At 41.6% G+C, this 22116-nt stretch overlaps 1 protein-coding gene across 1 annotated transcript; it reads right to left on the bottom strand.

Annotated features, from left to right (window-relative positions):
• Positions 1-328: 328 nt before the first annotated feature.
• On the bottom strand, positions 329-20452 carry IDNK (IDNK gluconokinase). Its single transcript, XM_037797905.1, has 5 exons — positions 20291-20452; positions 18407-18437; positions 17908-17994; positions 5242-5285; positions 329-3034 (listed from the first exon to the last, which is right to left on the bottom strand). Exons 1-5 carry the CDS (start codon positions 20338-20340, stop codon positions 2683-2685), a joined length of 564 nt encoding a protein of 187 aa, XP_037653833.1. The 5' UTR covers positions 20341-20452; the 3' UTR covers positions 329-2682.
• Between the last annotated feature and the right edge of the window lie 1664 nt (positions 20453-22116).

The raw sequence follows: 22116 nt of genomic DNA, 5'->3' as shown, positions 1-22116 counted from the left end.
ATAGGAAATTTACTGCCATTATGTCTTTGAATAGTCCTTCTGTTGCCTCTGCTTTCTCCTTCTGAGACTCCCATAATGCATATTAGCTCACTTTATGGTTTCCCACAGGTTTTTTAGGCTCTGTTCTCTTTTCAACATTTTTTCTTTCTTTTTGCTCTTCAGCCTGAATCATTTCAATTGTCTTATCTTCAAGTTCACTAATTCTTTCTTCTGCCAGCTCTCATCTCTTGTTGAAACCCTCTAAGGAATTTTTTATTTCAGCTATTGTGGCCTTCAACTCCGGTATTTCTGTTTGGTTCCTATTTATAATTTATCTTTATTGAGAATCTCATTTTCATTTCTTGTTTTCCTGATATCCGTTAATTCTCCATGTTTTCCTTTAGTTCTTTGAAGCATATTGAAGATAATTTTTTTGTCATTGTCTGGTATGTGCTAAGTCTGAGCTACTTCATTTATGGTTTGTGACATTTTACCTAGTTCTTTTTGTGTGGGCCATTGTTTCCTGTTTCTTTGTCTTGTAATCTTTGATTGCATACGGTACGTTTTAATATTTTAATGTGTTAACTCCAGAATTCAGTCCCTGAGCTGTCTGATTCTTAAGTTTGTATCTACCTAGTGATATGACAGATTTCCTTGAGTGCCAGGAGCTAACAAAAACAAACAACCCCAAACAAAAAACACCTTTCACAGTCCTTGCAGATTGGCTCTTTGTTGGCTGGTGCTTACCTTCATAGTTGAGACCTCTCACCAAGAACATCAGGCAAGGTGAAAGCTTTCTGTCTTTTCTGAGCTTGTGTCTTGTCCTGGTCATGCACTCATGGCCTTATGAAGTCCCCCTTTTACAGGGATGCTAATGTCCTCTCTGCTCCCTTTGAAATAGGCTTTTCCTGCCTCCTGGTTGCTCTTGTATGTCTTGAAGCTAGTAATCCTTTGTTCCAGGCTGCTTCAATTTGATTGTTTCTTAACACTGCTTTTGCTGTCTGCAAGCTGTTCCTGTGTGCAGGGCAAGTTCTGGGAAGGTGAGCCAGAGATGAGTGTCCTGGTTCAGTCCTCCAGGCTCCCACCCCATAGATTGGCACCAATATACAAGCACCTCAGCATATGCATAGGTTTACTCTGCTTCCTCCAGAACAGTGCCAGGGACCCACAATAGCAATACAGGCTGGCTCCATAGCATGCAGGGGAGGGGATGAAGAAAGGGACAGCAAGAGTGCCAGGAACTTCTCCTACTGGTTTTAAGCTGCCTTTTCTTGACTCAATGTTTGTCATGTTACTGCAACCCTCTGATTGTTTTCTGGAGCCCTGAGAAAGATGGTTTACCCCAGCTTTTGCTGGCTGTTCAAACATTCTGTGTGGGGACAGAACCTGGAGCATCCTACACTGCCATCTTTGTTCATTCAACTAAATACATTTATTTTTAAAGAAAATGTTGTTTAAATGGAAGAGGGGACATTTAACCATAAATAGAACAAAACAAAAATACAAACAAAAACAAAGTGACTGAATTCTAGGGAAACTGTCCATTTGCCAGGGCTCTGAGCCTGAGGTCTGTTCTTCCTTCATTAATGACAGAGATCAGCAAGTGCTGGAGAAGGTTGAAGACATAATCGCAGAAAACAGACATTCTCTAGGCCACAGACAGGCAGATTGAAAGAGAAATGTAAAGGGGATGCTTTTCCACCATGAATGTCAGTGTTATTTAATGCTATATCTGAAATCTGAAATCACAAGCCTTGTGTATCATCAGTCACATTGCCACAAATTTTGGGGTGATTGCCAGGGCCTGTTTTCTCCAGCTATGATTCTCTGCAGATTCATAGACATTTTGGGAAGGAACTTATCCTCTTGAAAAAAATGACATTTCTCTCTAAAATAATTGTTCTCTCTCTTTATTCCCCCAGAAATGATCCTTCTTATTATCAAGAAAGGTTTTTTTGATCAAATTCTACCTGTTAAAGTAGCAGTTACTTAATTTTCTGTTTAAATTACACACATGGATTCCCACAACTGCTAATCAGAGAGCTGATCAGCATGTTACCACTTTCAGTTGACAGAAGTTTCAGCCAAAGGCTGCTGGTCAATATATTTGCAGTAGGCTTTTTGAATAACTTGCAATGTTTGATGGTTCTCAACACTACCTTTTTGGACTCCAGCTTAAGAGCCACTGACTGCTCTGAACCACGTCAAGGGAAGAAAGAATATAGGAGGTATTTGGTGTAAAATGATTTGCTGGTGGTGGGTAGATTTTGTGTTTCTGCTCCTGAGTCCAAATTCCAGGGGATGCCAAGGATGGTAGCCAAGTCTCATTTATTTGTACAAATATAGGCATGACCAAGAATGTCCTAAACATTTCCAGCACTGATGATAGCATTTCCTTTGGTTGGTTGGTTGAGTCACAGATGAACATAAACAATTTAAATTTTATGTTTAAAGCGCCCTCTCCTGTTTCCCTGCCTTGGGCTACAACATGCTGTCACAGGTATCATAAATTCCTAAAAATATAGCCGAACAAATACATCTCCACACATTATGGTTTGTTGATATTAAATTCATAAGAATTTAATATTAAATATATTTAATATTTAATATATAATTCTTCATAAGAATTTAATATCAATAAGGAAAAGTGTAAGAAGGTTTGGGATTTAAGCTTAATTCTGTTCTGGACCACTGATACAGTTGTTATTTCCTATTTAGAGTTTCAGTAATGGTAGCAATTATCTCTGAAAGATCTTTCTCCACACTGATTTGGATAAAGTTTTCTGGAACTGATGGAGGCTCCAGAGTATCAAACTGGGACTGCAATAACTCAGGGGGCATAAAATGTCCTTTTCTTCCAAGTAAGCGTCCAGAGATGACCTCAGAAGAGCCACTCAGATGGATCACAAAGAGCTTCACCTCTGGCAGCTTTTCTTCCTTTCTTGACTCATCATATTTCTGAGGTGCACCATCTTTTCCTTGTCTTAAGATGTCTCGGTACATTTTCTTCAGAGCTGAACAGGCTAGAACCACGTGCTGTCCTGAGCTTACATCTCTGAAATGAGTAAAGGAATGAGCGAATGAATGGATGGGGTTTTAAAGAATGAAGGCATTTAAAATGATCCTTGTCAATGCTAGGTCTGAGGACTCTAGTTTTACTTCTCTGCCAGAAGAAGGCATTACAGAATGACAGTAAGCATCAAGCAGTCCTGGGTTTCAGGAAAAAATGTTCCATGGATGAACTGAGCAACCTTGGGCAAGGTACTTAGCTCCCTGAGCATTATCTTATCATCTGCTAAATGGGGCTACTCAGACTACCTGCCTCCTAAAACTCCGGTTAAGGACAAGGTTTTTCAAGGTGTCTGGTACACAGGAAGTGCTCATGTAAGTGCTGGTTCTGTTGTTTCAGCTGTAGGATGTGGCTCAGCCCCTCAGCATGTGGACACAGGCAGCTGCAGATGTGCCCTGTGCCACATGAACACAACATATCTCATTCTGCTCCACAGAGAATGTCACAATTGACTTCCCCTCATTCCTAATCTCTATTGTGGTGCAAAAGTCAGCAGAAGTTACCAGAAAGTACAGAGCTGAAGAAAGCAGGAGGGAAGGGAGCCTCAGTCCCTTTTGTTCAAGTTGAGAAGGGCATGAGAAGTTTCCAGTGATGTGCTAAGAGAAAACCTGAACCAGAAATGGAAGTAGAGCAGCAAAGTGCCAATAAGAGAAAACAAGGGAGGTCAAAGACCACGCAAGAGAGTGAGCCACAGCTTCCACCAGCCACAGTGCACCCTCTGCCCCTGGGCATGAAGGTGGTCCTCGTTGGGCCCAGAAGAGGCTCTTGAGCTAAGAGGTGAAAAGAAAACACTGGATTGTGTATCTTGAGACTCAGAATGCTGAGGGGACTCCCTTTGGTCTTATGGCCAGTTTAGACTGGAGAACCAGAAGATGGAGTATATTATCAGAAACAAACTTTTTATGTACCAGAGCCTTATGGCTCTTCTCGAGTACCGCGAGTGAAAGGTTGTTTATTCTGGATCTGGAGGTCTAATCTGTGTTCTACTGACAATCTTCACTTCTGCTTGCATTCCAGGTCTGTATATTGGCTCTATGACATGTCTTTTTATGTTAGAGACCCAGATGGGCAGATGTTCTCAAACCTAAATCAGTTAAGCCCATGCAAAAATGGGGCTGCCAGCCATGTCAGTGGGGTGTGAAAAAAGCAAACAATTTTTAATCAAAAGTGTATTCTAATTTCATATAGCCCAGATTGTTTCACATTTACAAAACATGACTTCATGTTAGAAAGCAAGATTTTAACCCATTTCCTGTTTTTTTCTCATCCTTTCTCCATGTCCCACTAGGATTCCCAGTGGGGTTAGGCTCACAGTTGGTGGACACGGGCAACGGTGTCCCTGTTTTTCAGAAGCTACAGAGCTGGACAGTGCAGAACTCCAGTGCTGGTGGCCAATTACCTGTTGGCTTACACAGGTGACAAGCCTGGTTGTCACAACTTGAAATAGGAGAAAGAAAAAGTTGTGAATAAGATATGACTAAAATTTATATTAGTGGTGGCATCAACTAACATTTTGTGAACATTTACCAAGTATTAAACACTGCTCTAAGTGCATTGTCTCACTCCTCACAATAACCTGTGAGTAGGAGCTATATCCCCATGGTAGGGGTGGTCTAATCCCCACTAGTGAAGCTGGCCTTGTTCTTTCTCTTTCTCTATGTGAATAAACATGTTTCCATCTGTACTTACGTGAGTCATGCTTTACTGGTGACCATGATACCTACAAACCACGGAGTGAACAGGGACCCTAGCACCGTGTTCCTGGTGGCAAGCGTTGTTATGCTTTTGCCACCCTCCATGCTCTGGAGGCAGTAATAGGTGTCTCTCCTTCTGGCCAATAGTTTGGCATAGCAAGCTGGGTGCCACCAGTTTATCACAGTGAGCAAGGTGCCAGCAGGCCAACAGTCTCCATTTTACAGATGAAGAAATTGAGGCTTGCTGAGGTCAAGTGACTGACCAAGGTTCCCAGCTAGTTAACTGTGGCCCTTTCTAGAAGGTTTGTCTCCAGAGCCCAGCTAAACTATACACTGTCTGTGGCTGAGTGAAATCATTATCGGTTTCTTGATAGACTTCAGTGCATTCTATTTCTGGGGTCCTTTATCATCAGTCATTTGTGATTTCAAGAATATATTTTCTTTCCTATGCTTTCTTTACTCCTTGGCTTATCACACCAAGACCCAGTGCTCTCTTACCTTAGTAAAATGTCATGCAAGTTGCAGAGCCAGGGAATCCTGTCCTGAAATTAAAGCAGAAACAAAGTAACTTTTCTAGATACTGTCTTGTTTATATACACAGGTAATTATATAATGTTCACAAATGTTGATGTCCAGAGAGAAGAGAGATTTACTGGTTCAGGTGTCAGTGGCTCTTTTCATAATAATAAAAATCTCCGTAAAAGACCAGAATGTTTCTTTCCCACCTTAATCTCTCCATTGTAGACATGCTTTCCCTGGTTCTAATGTGTTTACAAATCTCCTTTTACTGTGTTTAGATGCCTCAGATTCTCAAATGCAGTGGTGTATTCATGTAAATTCTTATATGTCAGCTGGCCCCTGGTCCTATTTTTAAACCCCCCCCCCCAAAAAAAAAAAACAAAACACAAAATTCCCCTCAGATAGAAGCATTGTGAGGAATTTATATTTTTACCAAAGAGTTCAAAGGGAATACAGAGGTGGTTTACATAACACATGCTATAGTGTTTCACTAAGAAGTACTCTTGAGACATGTTCTCCCTTCCTGGGGTTGGGGATAGGGTGGAGAGGATAAATCCTGATTCGCCGTAATACATTAAAAAATTTTTTTTATTATGGAAACATTTAAACATATACAAAAGCAGACAAAATAGTACAGAATAGACCTCTGTGTGCCCATAACCCAGCTTCAACAATTTTCCTCTTGCGATTAACATTGTTATCCTCTCTGTGTGCCCCACCTTATATTATTTTGATGCATTTTCCAGAGACATCATGCACCTTTAAAATCCTTGCTTTTCAGCATTTGATTTACTGCCATTTTATTTAGTATTTTTGCATTTCTATAGTTGGGTAAGACTGACCAACATTTCTTCTTTTAAGTTTTGGTATCAAAGTTATACCAGCTTCCAGAAAATGAATAGGGTGGCTTTCTTTCTTTTTTTGTTCTTTGAAACAGTTTGTATACAAAATACTATGTTTGGTAAACTCAACTGAAAAACCATCTGGGCCTGGGCTTTTTTTTTTTCCAGAGAAGGTCTCTGATTACAGATTCAATTTCTTTAATGAACATTGTGTTGTGTTTAGTTTTTCTGTTTTTTCTTGAGTTAGCGTTGGTAACTGCAGCATTTGAGATTTCAGGAAGAGACTTCATGTGTTCATCTCCATGTACTCCCCACACCATACCACACATTAAATTCTGAACTTATTTAAGGATTCGGAAACTTGGAATAAGCCAAGTGGCCACATAGAGCAGGGCAGATTTCAGCCCATGTCAGCCGTTTCCCAAGGCCTTCACAGCCTCTAAACATAGCTCACAGCTACGGTTACATTGCTAGTAAAAGGTTGAGTCATTTTTTTGTTACTTATATCATCGCTTCAAAGGAAATAACACAGTTTGCAGACCTCTAGACCTTCCTGTTTCAGCAAGGTCCTGTCTACATTTGGAGGAAAATACAGCCTATGTCCCTGACCAGTGTGTCTGCCACCAGATATCTGGCATCCAAGCCCATTTCCACACAGTAACCTATATTTTTCTATACTTTTGTCTAATTTTGTCTAAGTCTTCAAATTTACTGGCAGCATGTTTTTCACAGCCCCCCCCCTTTTTTTAAATTCAGTTTTATTGAGATACATTCACACACCATACAGTCATCCATGGTGTACAGTGTTCACAGTATCATCTTACAGTTGTGCATTCATCACCCCAATCTATTTTTGAACATTTTCCATACACCAGAAAGAAACAGAATCAGAATAAAAATTTAAAAAATTAAAAATAAAAAAAAACACCCAAATCACACCCCCACATCCCACCCTATTTTTCATTTGGGTTTTGTCCCCATTTTTCTATCATCCATCCATACACTGGATAAAGGGAGTGTGATCTACAAGGTTTTCACAGTCACACTGTCACCCCTTGTAATCTACATTACTATACGATCATCTTCAAGAGTCAAGGCTACTGGGTTGGAGTTTGATAGACTCAGGTATTTACTTCTAGTTATTCCAATATATTAAAACCTTAAAAGTGTTATCTATATAGTGCATAAGAATGTCCACCTGAGTGACCTCTCGACTCCACTTGAAATCTGTCAGCCACTGAAGCGTTATTTTGTTTCATTTTGCACCCCCCTTTTGGTCACGAAGATGTTCTCAATCCCATGATGCCAGGTGCAGATTCATACCCAGGAGTCATATCCTGCGTTTCCAGGGAGATTTACACCCTTGGGAGTCAGGTCCCACGTAGGGGGGAGGGCAGCGAGATCACCCGCCAAGGTGGCTTAGTTAGAGAGAGCCACATCTGAGCAACAAAGAGGCACTCGGGGAGACTCTTAGGCACAATTATAAGCACGTTTAGCCTTTCCTTGCAGCAACAAGCTTCGCAGCGGCCAGCCCCAAGACAGGGCTCAGCACATCAAGCTGTTGGTCCCCAGTGTTTGTGAGAACATCAGCAACAATCCAGGTGAGGAAGCCCAACACCTCTGCATCCTCCCCCAGCTCTTCAGGGGGGGCCCTGAATATATATTTTTATTCTCAACCCAAATTGCTTTAGGATGTGTTCCTAATCTTAATTGTCCCTTTGTCCCCTCCTTTGATTAGTCTAACCAGAGATTTGCCTATTTTTATTATTTTTCAAACAATTACATTTGTTCATCATCTACATTAATTTTGATTTCTATTATTTTCTAACCTCTTCTTTTTGCTTTTATTTTTCTTCTCCTACTTGAACACTTAGCTCATCTTTTTCATTCTTGTTATTTTCCAAAAATGCATTCAGAGGTTAAAACCTACTGCATACCATAGGTTTTAATTGATAGTACTTTTGTTGTACATTTCTAAGTATTTTGTAATTTTCATTATGATTTTTAACTTAGACTTTACATAAATTTTAAATTTATATCTGATCATTTATTTTAAAATTTTACTTATTTTTATAGTTTCCAACCACATTGGTGATTTGTGAGGTTTTTATTATGTCTAATTCTATTGCATTATGCTAAAAAATGTGATTGGTATGATACTGATCTTTGGATTTGTGGCAACATCATCCTTTGTGGTCTTCTACATGATCAGTTTTTTAGTTATGTTTATTAGGGTCAAGTTTGATAATTTTCTTGTTTAAATCTTGTATATACTTGCTAATTTCTTTTGTCCATTTGATGTATCAGTTTTCAAGGGAAGTGTTTAAATTCCTCACTAGTTTGAGGGCTTGACAGTTCCCCTTTTGGTCTTTGTTCTTGAATTGCCCTTATTCTTGAGTAAGATTTCAGTTAGTAGAAAATTCTCATTTATAGTCCTTCAACAGTTTAAATAATTATTTCACTTTATTTGGCCTCTGTTTTGGCTGAGAAATGCTGTTGGTGTATTTCTCATTCCTTTAGATACATTTTTTTCTCTTTAGGTAGGAAAAAACACTCTTTGATGCTTTGCAGTTTTATTTATTTTGTTCAGAACTCACTGTACATGTTCAGTCGGAGGACTCATGCCTTGGAAAATTATTATCTCTTAGAATATTGCCTTTCCCCCATTTATTCTCTCTTCCTTGAATTCCTTTTAGCTGTGATGTTTATAATTTCATTATACAAATCTCTTAATTTTTCTTGAATATTTTCTAATTCTTTTTCTTTGGCTATCTTCTGCATTCTGTGCAGTTTCCTTCAGTCTGCCTTTGTATTCATCAATCCTCTCTTCAGCTGTGTCTAGTTTATTACTTAAACTACCCATTGACTATACGTGTCATTTCTAATGTTTGATTTGATAATTATATTTTCCTGTTTTTAACTTGCCTTTGATTCTATTTTCTCTAAGTCTTGGAGTGCAGCAGCTTCTTTTGTTTGTGCTTTTGCTGATTCTCCTAAATAGCAGTTCATTTCCTTGTATAGTTTGTAATTTCTGATTGTGGGCTCATTGTCAGCGGAAGATTTTTTTCCTGTGGGAGGTCTCATTGTGGAAACATTTCCATAGGTAGTTTTAACCAATTCCAGACCAGTTGTATGTTAATTTCTCAGCTTGGTGCTCCTCTGCCATACAGTGTGAACTTGGATGCAGGAGGAGTTCCAGTTCTCAAGGATGACTTCTTTCCACCTGTGACCCAGGGGAGACGCACAGCTTCCTTGTTGTTTTTTTTAGTCCAATGGGTAGAAATATTTTCATTTCTCACTTAAAGACTTTATGCAAGACACTCAGGTCCAGCTCCATGCTAAATACTGGCTTACAGCCTCATTTCTCCCTTCTCTGCAAGGGCAACAAAACCTCAGCCCCCAGCTCTCCTGGCATTTATAGGGGCAGGGGAGTTGTCAGGTTTATTCCAGGCATGCCACTTTGTTCTGGCACTTGGGGGGTTCCCATTTTGTTTTTCACTTCGGTAATGCTTTTTTTTTTTTTTTTTTTTTTTTTTATCTATGTTCTGTTATGTTTGTTACAGTTTAATTTTGGGGCTGTATTTTTAATCTTTACCTATATAGAGGAGAGGAATAGATCTTCCATGATAATTCTGTCTGTCACCCTTATCGAAATGTTTCCCAAGTCATTTTATATATATCTTTGGCCATTTTTTTTCTCTTGGTCTTTTCCAGTAGGAGCCTTTTAAGCTTTCTGGTTCTGGGGACCACTCATGTATCTTTCTCCCAGGCTCAGGCTCACCTCATTTCTTATTCAGAGTAATTCAGTCTTTAGTAAGTGAAATGTCATTTTACTGAGACCATCACTTAGTGTTCAGCAAACCAAAGACCTTCCGTAGTTACCAGGACCCACCCTCCTTAAAGGGTGGAGGAGGTTTATAAATAATACATTTTTTCATATCAAACTAATTTTTTTAAAAGCATTTTGTGTTAACGTTGGGTGAGGATACTGAAAGGTTTAATTAATCTTGGAACTCTATGACTACCTCTGTGCACACATTATTCAACCACAGACTACATCGGAATTCAAATGCAACAGCTACAAAATTCACAATAGGAGAGATGAGAAGACAATTTCCACACAGTTTACACAAATTAGATCCTAAACAGCTAGCTAATTCACAAATCATTGTTCAAATTACAATGGCTACTACCATGCATACTTTGTAGCTCAAATATATTCAGTGAGTGAAACATTTGTTTATGCTAGCACTTCTCCCGGTGCAGTCTGTGGAACAAGTGTGGTTATTTGTAAATGAAGCTAACAAAACGATGAGGCTTGCCAGCTCTGGATTTGCAGGACACAAGTGATTATTATTATTATTTTTTTTTTATTAAATTCAGTTTTACTGAAATACATTCACACAGTATACAATCATCCATGATATACAATCCACTGTCCACAGTATGATAACATAGTTATGCGTTCATCACCACAGTCTATCTCTGAACATTTTCCTTACATCAGAAAGAACCAGAACAAGAATAAAAAATAAGTGAAAAAAACACCCAAATCATCCCCCCATCCCACCCCATTTGTCCTTTAGTTTTTATCCCCATTCCTCCACTCATCCATACACTAGATAAAGGGGGTGTGATCCACAAGGTCTTCACAATCACACTGTCACCCCTTGTAATCTACATTATTATATAATTGTCTTCAGGAGTCCAGACTGCTGGGTTGGAGTTTGGTAGTTTCAGGTATTTACTTCTAGCTATTCCAATACATTAAAGCCTAAGAGGTGTTATCTACATAGTGCATAAGAATGTCCACCAGAGTGACCTCTCGACTCCATTTGGAATCTCTCAGCCACTGAAACTGTTTTGTCTCATTTTGCATCCCCCTTTTGGTCAAGAAGATACTCTCAGTCCCACGATGCCGGGTCCACATTCATCCCCGGGAGTCATACTCTGCGTTGCCAGGGAGATTTACAACCCTGGGAGTTGGGTCCCTCGTAGGGGGGAGGGCAGCGAGTTCACCTGTCGAGATGGCTCAGTTAGAGAGAGAGAGGGCCACATCTGAGCAACAAAGAGGTACTCAGGGGGAGACTCTTAGGCACCATTACATACAACTTTAGACTTTCCTTTGTGGTAATGAGCTTCCTAAGGGCAAGTCCCATGCTTGAGGGCTCAGCACATCAAACTGCCAGTCCCAATGTTTGTGACAACATACACTAGGGGATCAGCATCTTAAAGTTTAGAGATAGGCCTTACAATTCAGGGATAGAGTTAACTGCTGTAAGAGCTTACAATCTAGGGACTATTACAATTATTGTGTCCACGTTAGGCTATGTTCTAAGATTCAATTCAGAGTTTACACATTGTAGTTAGTCCATATTAGTGAGGCATCATCCCTCTCACCATGTTTTCTCCAACACTTTTACTCCTATATATATATTTTCCTACAATTTTATAGAGTTATATTCACATACCATACATTTATCCACAGTGTACAATCAGTTGTTCATGGTATCATCATAAAGTTATACATTTATCACCACAATCAGCATTTGAACATACTGATTACTACAAGAAAAATTGTTTTGTTTTGTTTTTTTTAGCAATAAGAAAAAATGATAAAAAGAAAAATAACATGTCATAAAATACAATATACTACTAAGGACAGCAAATAACACCAACAAGTGATTATTAATGAAGTTAGAATTTATGGGAATACTTTGTATGCTCTTGGAAAAAAGTATATATGGTTAATGTTTATTATTGGCAAGGTTTTCTGGGATTTGATGTTCAACGTAGATGTTCTGGAGAGGTTTGAGAGGAGAAAAAAAAGTTGGAGTGGACACATTTGTGCAATTTGAAACTACCTCTGCAATATAATATTTTCAGGGATGGGGAGTGGGAAGGGAAAGAAGGGTGTCAAGGCATAAGCAGCAGGGATGATTAGCTGAGTTTACTGTGCTGGGCAGTAGTTTTTGATGGAAAATTGCCCATGGGAAGAAACTGCTAGTTCAAGCATATCTTTGGATCTCCACTTTCCTTCCTTCATTTACAGTGTTTCTTGTGTGCTAGGGGGACCCAGACACAGTCTTGGGTGCTTTCTGTCCAATGCTTTCAACATGATCACTAAATTTGAGTTACTGCTAAGGTACCATTTGAACCCCTCATCTTTCTAAATTCCCTTCCTTCTTGTATTCCCCTTGTGACTAGCTTTTTGATTACATTCATGGACCAACAGAGATGAGAAGAACAGCATGTATTTATAAGCTGAGGTTTAAAATCACATTTTAAAAAAGCTGTTGGATATATTTTCTGCAATGGCTCCTGTAACAGAAGGTTGCAACAGAATATTCTGGGTGGCCAGGCCTTGAAACCTCACACAAATCAGCAAAAAGGGCCCTGTTTACTACCTCATGATTCAGTGCTATAAAGATATGGCACTCAGGGGCCTGCAGAGAGGAAGCACAGGCCATTCACTTGGTAAAGTGGCATACGAAGCATTGAAGGAACTAATTTATAAATTTAGAGTGTGTTTTACATGTAAATGGGGGCTTCTGGGTTCAAATCACAGAAATAATGTCAACTTCTCTACAGCTAACAATTCAAGGGATATATCTGTTTACAGCAAATGGAAGCCACAGTGAGATATCTTCTAAGGACTTGGAAAAGAAGGAAATGAGATTGTCTTCTAAGGGTTAAACTTAAAGACACTTAATGGGGAGGGAAGGAAATGTACAAAGTCATCTGAAGGATGTCAGGTTAGTAAGACATCCCTACGATACAGCAGAACATTTTTACTTATATAAAGGAAGCAGGCCTTAAGCTTCAGTGGCAGAGAGATTCCAAAAGGAGCCGAGAGGTCACTCTGGTGGGCACTCTTATGCACACTTTAGACAACCCTTTTTAGGTTCTAAAGAATTGGGGTAGCTGGTGGTGGATACCTGAAACTATCAAACTACAACCCAGAACCCATGAATCTCGAAGACAGTTGTATAAAAATGTAGCTTATGAGGGGTGACAATGGGATTGGGAAAGCCCTAAGGACCAAACACCACTTTGTCTAGTTTATGGATGGATGTGTAGAAAAGTAGGGGAAGGAAACAAACAGACAAAGGTACCCAGTGTTCTTTTTTACTTCAATTGCTCTTTTTCACTCTAATTATTATTCTTGTTATTTTTGTGTGTGTGCTAATGAAGGTGTCAGGGATTGATTTAGGTGATGAATGTACAACTATGTAATGGTACTGTAAACAATCGAAACTACAATTTGTTTTGTATGACTGCGTGGTATGTGAATATATCTCAATAAAATGATGATTAAAAAAAAAAAAAAAAAAAAAAAAAAAAAAAAAATAAAGGAAGCAGGCCTGTCCTAGGGAGGCTCAATGGGCATGGAATCCTGGAGCCAGGGGCACTGCGGATTTAAATCATAATACACCGTCCAGAGGAGTCCCGGCCATTGGACTCTGAACATCATGTTCTCATTAGCAAACTGTTTCCTATTATGGGGATAGATGGTCTCGACCATTAGAAACTTAGGTCCTAACACTCCGGTTTCTGGATTGCATGTTCATCAAGAAACCTGATTATATCTTGACTTCTAAAAATGTGTGTATTGGGTTGATGTGTTATGGGCCATGTGACAGTTAGATTTGTCTTTATAAATGAATTAGTTGGCATTGTGGCTCTATACATAAATCTTGTGACTCTGGTTAATGAGATCTCCTGTGAGAGAAGAACCTATGTTCAATGTGTTCACAATATCAGGGGCTTGAGCGTGCATGACAGAACCAGCCCTAGAGTCCTATCTTTTTCACAGTGCACCCCTTGTCATTGTACAAGTCTTTTCTGTAAAGCTTTACTTAAAATCCTGAGACTAGTGCTATGAATTTGCAATCTTCACTTAACAAGAATGCTTGGTTTAGAAGAGCAGGCAGTTGGGAGGTTCAGAGGGCTGAGTGCTAATTCACATATTCACATACCCACTTAGAGTTCAAGGAGCAATTCTCAAGATGAAATAGGATTAGTTCAGAGATAAATACAATACTAAAATTAATTTTTCTTCATAAGTAAATGTTCATAATGGGTTTTGGATGAGCCAAGGAAGGAGAGCCATTTGGGGCTTTTAAGATAGTAGGATCATTGTTTAAATACTAGTACTTTAGATGTTACTTCTTTCTTCCCATTAGCAGAGGAACAAACATGACTTGTTATTTTCCGGATTGCACATTTCCCCCATCCCTTCTCCACAAAGGTGCTTATTTCTTTGGAAACAGGCTTCAATCTCTCTATTATATTATGGCTTAGGAAACAAATATAGTATTTCATTAAGCAGGGTATTGACTATATTAGTCATTATACTTTCTACATGCCTGAAATATTTCATAATAAAAATGAAACAACCAACTAAAAATAACAGAATACATGCTTGGGTAATGAATGTTCTGTCCTTTGTATGAGGAAATAGACCTCTACTTTGAATTCATGCTTTTTTATTGTTACAATAGTGCCTTAATGTATGCTTTCATCAGTAATAAAGCACTTGCTTCATTTAGTCATAATAAAATTCCTCAGAGGCTCAATTATGAAAAGCATGATTAATAAATGGAGATATAAAACTCTTTAAACAAATATAGATGCTTTCAGGCGTTTGCCCTATCAGGATTTATGACAGACCAGTCTCATGACTGTGCATAAGTGAGAACTGGATCCGTCAGTTGCAAAAACAATGAGAGAAGGTTGGAGATAAAAAGAGAAGCACTTTGGACTTTATTCTTGATGCTGTCAAATACGGAGTCATGATTAAATGAGAAGATTGGGATCCTTCCTTGGAAGATCACTTGGGGCCAAAGGAGAAGGGTTTTTCCAAATCAGCTACCTAGACTCCAGGGTAGGTGGGAACCCTTTCACTTGAGGTCCCCTGCAGTGAATGTGCTTATTGATACTGGACCTCTCTCCTGCTCTCACCCTCACTTTCACTCTTTCCCCCTCCATTTAACCAACCCTCATTCACTTCTTGAGAATTACTTGTTTTGTGGCCTTTAACATATAAGATAGAGTATGACCACTGAGGTTAGAGAGCCTCCCCTCACTGTTTGGCTCTGCTCGGGTTACTTACCATCTCCGTGTCTCTCTTTGCTCATCTGTAAAATGGAAATCTTATGTAATTCATTGCACTGCTTTGGGATTGAAATAGATAAGGAGTAGACTCCATTTTAAACATTACTTTTTGGCCAAGTTAATAGTTAAAATAAGCAGTACTTATTTCCTACTTAGAGCTTTAAAAGATCTTTAACTCATGAGTTTTGTAGGCACTGGACTTTAATTCCACAAGCATTGAGTATTGATATGTGTAAACCATCCTGTAGGGCATGGGGAATGTAAATGAGTAGTACGCTCACTGTTCTCAAAGGAATCACAGCTTGATGGAAGAGACAGATGGGTAGATGATCAGCTATATTACCTGCAGGGCAGTGACGAGGGTTATACTTTATACCAAGAAAGACTATGATAACAAAATAGAGGGAGAAATCAATTTTTATCAGGCCTTGGAAGAGTATATTTTGAAAGATGAGTGGTAAAACTTTACTTGATTCATACCCAGCTTTTTTCAGTAATCATGAGGACGGGGGGCGGGAGGGGACTTGTTTGCCAGGGCTACCAGGAGAGGGGTTGGTGCCAGCCCAGTTTTTTGACTCGTACCTTCCCTCTTGGGCTCACTGTGTACCTGGCTCCCCTCAGTTAATGATGTCAAGAATGTAAACCATCTGTTATTCTACTTGCTTTTACTTGTTTCTCTCCCTGCTTTGCTTCTCTCCAAGGTCTGGCTAACTTGCACAGTCTCTCCTAAATCTATTTAGTAACTCAGGTTTCTTCAGTAACCTGAACTACCTTTTCTCCTGTAAGATCACTTCCTCTTCTGAATTCTATCCCCTCTCCCACCATTCATACTGCCCACTTAACAAGTATCACTTGTGAACAAGAGGAAGGATATTTAAATGCCATTTAAAAATCTATCCATTTGGGTTGCTGCACTTTGTTATTTAACTTACCATTTATTTGCACTCACCAAGGAGAAAAATAAAGCACCAGCATAATCACATTTTACACCATACATAAAAATGCTTTATGTTACACACACATGATATTAGTAATATTTGTCAAGTGCTTTGGACAGTTTTCCATGCACATTTTCTGAATTATCACATTTAGTCCTATCAAGAAACCAGTGAGATAGATATTGTTACTATCCCTATTTCACAGGAGGAAAGTGAAGTAGAAAATTAAAAAATTTGCCAAAGGTCACACAAACTTAGTGATGGCGTAACGTTGTCTATGTTATATTTATTATTCTAGTGTAGTATCCATATCAAGATTAATTTATTATTTTATATCTCTCATAATTCCTATCTTCTAAAACTAAATGTTGCAAACTTAATTTTGGTGGTTCAAGGCTTGAATCATTGCAAACTCAAAGCAGGACCCCCCAAACAAAGAGACGTGCCTGCTCAGAGTGCTCTGGAATTAGACCTGATTGATAATGGTTTAGTGACTCAGGTCCTGTAGAGCAGGACAAAGGGAAACGGTGGAAGTACAACTAGGGGGTGAGCCAAGGGCACTGAAAGTGAAGAAACAGTGCTGGTCTTTGGCCAGTTCAATTCCACTCCTGCCCTTTGGACTCATGTAGCACGTGGGCCTGACTGGGCTCCTGCGTCTCCATTGCTCCATGGACTCTGCCCTCGGCCCCGTCCTCACCATCTCATGAGTTACAGCTAGTCACGGAAAGGAATCCACAGTTCTAACTGTTTTGATAGAGACACTCTAGGAAATGGCCTCCTGACACTGCATACAGGAAAGTGCTATTCCCTCATTCATTCACTCATTCATTTGCAAGTATGAATATTTTTAAATACAAATATTTTCCAAGGTTTATTACATGTCAGCTCTGGGGATACAATGGTTAACAGAAAGAGCCACAGTCCCTGCCCCTTTAGAGATAAAGTCCAGATGTAGAGACAAGTATGAATCACATTCTCACACCATCCAATACAAAGCTGCATCTGGGACAAGGGCAATAATGTATGTTGTGCTATGCAAATTTCTCCTAGGAGGATTTACTGAAATAGGTCAGGGAGGGCTTCCTTGAAAATGTGACATGAAACCTGAGATCTGAGGGATAAGCAGGAGCAAACTCAGGAAAGAGGGGGAGGAAGAGCACTCCAGGCAGCAGGAACAGCAGGTGCAAAGGGCCTGTGACCAGAGAGTGCATGGAAAGTACTGAAGGGAGGCCCGGGTGGCTCTATGGAGATGGGGTGGGGAGGACTCCCAGAACCTAAAAAAGTTGCAGAGGGCTGTGGACACCAGACCATGCAAGGCCTTGTAACTCAAGTTTAGGAGATGAGGAGTTGGTCTCGATCCTAAGATCAGTGGGAAGCCGCAGTCATAGGCGGGGGGGGGGATAGGACCAGATTGAGTTTTGAAAAGATCAGTGGGTGGATGCCAGCACATCATGGTGGTGGTAGGCTACTGTCCATCTGGGAAGAGAAGGAGATGGGCTTATCCATGTGTGAGGCAAGGGGAGGGGAGTGCGGGGCTCTGTCCTCCCAGGAATTACATTCTTCAGATTAAAATCTGCCTAAGCAGGGGCAGCTGGTGGCATGACTCCTTATGCTACGTTCAGAAAGTTCAGGGCTGGAGCTGACATATAAGGTTGTCTCATGACTCAACAACTCTGCTACACCAGATGCTATAGAGACTTTGATCTGCATCACCCTCTGGAAGATGTTAGAGGCAGACAGTGACTTACCTGGTCATTCAGCGGTATCCCTTTTCCCATCTTTATTCGATTTTCCTCAGGGTGATAATCATCTGCGTCATAGAATTTCCATCCCAGCTTTAAGAACAAAGTGAAAGACTATGTGGCAGGCAGCATGACCCTCCTGGCAGCTAATGGACTAACTGGGCAGGTGCAGAAATGGGGTTCCTGCAAATACCACCACTCGTCTTCCCTCCCTGAGCCCCCATGCCAACCCCACACACAGGGCAGAAGTTTGAGATGCCATTTCACCACTCCCTGTCATCGGGCTGCTGCAGCAACTTTTCTCATTCATCACTATTTGTAATCACCAAGGAGAAAAATGAAATGGCTCCAATGGGTTTCACAAGCTGTGCAGAGCTATCTATGGCAGACTGGTAAGTTTCACAAACCACTAGAGGTCAGAAGAAATGGGGGTGGGGTGGGGGGAGAGAAGCCACGAGAGAAGAACAGAATGGGGCACAAATTAGGAGGTATTGGAATAGGTTACCTTGGATGCCAGCAGAGCGCCCACTGTTGACCTGTGGAGAGGACACAGATGCTCAGGTTACCATCCCCCTCCTAACTTGTGCGTCACTTCCTTGGATCCAAGGATGACCCAGGACACAGATGGTATTAAAATGCCAGTAACCTTATGATCCTAAAGCGATGATAATCTTGACCCTGGATCTGGAGAGTGGCTTTAGTTGTTCTCCAGGAATTTAAATGAAAAAAAAATCAGTTATGGTCACCCCCCCCCCACCTCATTAAACCACTCGTTTTTTCCCTTCAATTATCTGTCTTTTGGTCCCTGTTCTATTGATTTTTGTTTGTTTGTTTGTTTTTTAAGAAACTACTGAATTAATAGTGCAATGAAATTCTGTTGAAGATATTGGGGGAAGGGGTCTGATGGGGAATGTGATCCCCATGAAGTTCAGGGGGGCTCATAAAAGCATGAAAAAAACATTGGGATTTAAGAGATTCTTAAAGGACAAAGGAGAATGGCTTGGAAATAACCACCACTCATTAAGGTTGGGAGTGAAATGCTCTCTTCGCACAGCACCTGACAATAATGTTCATCGCCTAACAGGCAGCAGGCTCATTGAAAAGGGGGTGGCTCTCAGAACCAGAGAGCTGGTCAGTCTCTAGTCTGTGACAGAATGACTCTGTGCTCCTACGCAAAGTCCTTTAAACCCTGTAAAAAATGGGGACTGAGCTATATGATTTATTCATTCACCTACTCATTTTGTTCAGCCAGTTTTTACTGATTGCCAGGATACAATGGGGAGCAAACCAGACCTGGACTCAGCCCTCTTGAGGCCGGCAAGTCCTTCCTTGCTCTCAATTCCTGAAGTATCTAAACGTCAGCTGTTCAAGTCCTACCTTCAGAATTTTTACTGTGTCCTCATACCATTCCATCATGCCTTCCCTCTTAAGTTTTGCCTACCGCCTCTACAATTATTTACTTGACATTTTTACTTCACTACTTCACTTTTTGAGAAAAATGAGTGTGTTAAAGAGAGGGGACCCCGTTAGGCAACAGTATGCAGCTGCAATTTAATCATATCGTTTTGTTTTCATTGTATACTACTTTTTGGTTACCTTCTACTTAAAGCAGGTGGTAATAGTTTCCAGTACAGGCCAAGTGTGGCCAGACCAGACTGGGCAGAACCTGCTGCTACCCAGACTTTCCTCCAATCCTCCTGGGCCCTCGGGAACCACCCTCCATGATAACGCTGTCCCCTTCTAGTTCAGGCTGATAAATAGTGATTAAAAAAAAAAAAAAAAAAAAAAAAAAATGGACAAGAGACCAAAGGTCTAAGTTCAGTTTCCAAAATGTAATCAGAAAACTCCAGAGCCTCGCAGAAAGGGGCAGCAGCTCTGCCCGGCCTAACAAAAGTCTGTAAGAGCCTGGTAAGTGGTGTGGCTCGGAACCCTCCCAACCTGTTTTGATAAGAAGCCTCGAAACGCAGGCATTTGTCACCGTCCGAGCCACTCCAGGTAGCGAGTGGGGCGGTTGTTCCTCGTGGCGAGACCTTTGATTATGTGCGCCCCAGCAGGCGCCTCTTTACAAAGGGCTTTCCTGACCGTGGGTTGGCTACATCCTCTCTGGTTTAGAAAAGGAGAACCGAGCCTCAGATGTGGGGCAGAAGCCCAGGAGCCGAGGGGGTTAGAGGGATGGGAAGAGGGGAGCAGGTGCCTGGGGCCGGCGGACCAGCGCGGACAAGTGAAGGTGCCCCGGGCCTTAGTTTCCTCATCTGCGAAGGGAAGAGTGTGGGCTCCTCGGGACCCGGAACGGCGGCGGCCTGGTCATCCTTGCGCCCGCACCGCCTCCTCCCGGGAGCCCTAGGCGCGTGCTGCCTCCTCGGCCGGGCCCTGGTCCCCCGGTACCTACTTCCCGGAACCGCTGACGCCCATCACCAGCAGCGCGCCGGGAGCCCCCATGGCCCGCGCCCAGCTTCTCCGCGCGTTTTCCGGGCCCCGCCCGCCCCGGCCCTGCCCGCCCCAGGAGCATAAGGCGGAGCCGCCCCCGGCCCGAGAGGGGAGCGCGCGGCGGCCCTCGCGTCTCCAGCTGGCACAACCACGCAGGCACCGAGCCCCTTCGCTTCCCTCCCTCCTCCCCGCCCTTCTGCTGCTGGAGAAGATTCGCCCTCGCAGACCCGCCTCTTCCTCCTCCACGAATGAAATCGCCTTTATTTATTTATTTATTCGAAAATTTTGCATTGTAAAAGGAATAAGCAGAAAAGCAATTCATACCTTCCCAGACCATACGGCAGTAACTCAATCGGAAGCGCAGAGCTAAGGAGCCTGGGAGGCAGCCTGTGCACATCAAGCTCCTGGGCACAGCGGGGAAAAGAAGGGTGGAGAGTGTTTCTGGAGGGGTAAATGAAAGACAGCCAGCACTTCTGCTCGCAAGGGACAGCCAAACAGCCCGCCTGTGCTTGCTTCCTGGACAGCAGAACGCAGAGGAGCTGAAATCCACTTTCTTTGGTTTGCAGACAGCGCCACCTGCTGGTCCTGGTTCCTAACTTTAGGGCTTTCCTACGGTTGCTAATGGGGACCTCTAGGGGGAAGACGTCTAAACAGGGCTGAACATTCGTCAGGAATACTAGAACTTCCGAACTAGCCGCGGCATCTGGTGCCCTGGAAATCCGAAGAGTCCCTCGGTGAGTCACTGTTTGCTGCCTCACTGTAGCGACCCAAGTCCCGATCACCCCGAGATTCAGGACAACCTGCCGTGTCAGCGGCGCCCAGTGATGGCGGCTGTGGAAAGGCTCCAGTGCGCAGCTGCGGGTTCCACAGACACAGTCTATAGGTTGACAGAATGCTAGTGGATGGCTTACATTGTTTTTGTGATTTAGATTAGTTTGAGTACTTCTGACAGAAACTGGTAATAACAGTGGCTTTAAAAAGGCAGAGGTTTGCATCTTATACAGCAGAATCTGGAATAAGCCTGTGCCGGCTGCTGTGGAAGTTGCGACGGCCATCGAGAGCTGAAGCTCCATCATGCATATAAATATTGCATGTGATAATGCATGTAAAACTAAATGTTTTTGAGTACATGGTAAGTGCTCAATAAACTGTAAGGGACTTTGGTGATTATTACCAACTTCACCCTATGACAGCTTGACACTTGTCTCTAAATGTTCGGGCTCTTCAGCCCTCGGTGCTGGGTTATTTTCTCTTCTTTTTCTGTACCTTCTTCTTAGGGGCTCTCGTCCAATCTCATGTTTTTATGTACATATGGGAATACATATCTTTAATCTCTCCTCCGTGCCTCATCTCCATGCCTCCCCTCCTATCCGGGATGCCTGTTCTCTCTCTGAATTGCTGCAATAGCCTCTGATTACTCCTGCTTCTACTCCTGGTGAATCCCTAACCCAACAATCCACTTTACACCCAGCACCCAGAAGGCTTTTTTACAAAAAGACCAAAACTCTTGCTTTCAAGACCCTTCGGTGGAAATCATTGCACTTAGTAGATACTCTGCAAATAATTGCTAAGTGAGTGACTGACTCACCACTGTAATTGTTAAATGAATGATTCGCCACTGCAGTCACATGACTGCCTGCAGAGAATTCCTTTCTCCCCTTTGAGTTCTGCTCAGAAACTAAGGAAAAGAGGATTCTTGGAGCATAAAGAGGGCCGAGAGGGCACAGTCCATGATATAGTCAGGGAGAACAGCTGTTGGCTTGTGCGGGTACAGGTTAAGCCCAAATT

The sequence above is a fragment of the Choloepus didactylus genome, chromosome 10 (assembly GCF_015220235.1).
Source record: "Choloepus didactylus isolate mChoDid1 chromosome 10, mChoDid1.pri, whole genome shotgun sequence".
Taxonomy (NCBI): Eukaryota; Metazoa; Chordata; class Mammalia; order Pilosa; family Megalonychidae; genus Choloepus; species Choloepus didactylus.
This window is presented reverse-complemented; position numbering and strand designations above follow the sequence as displayed.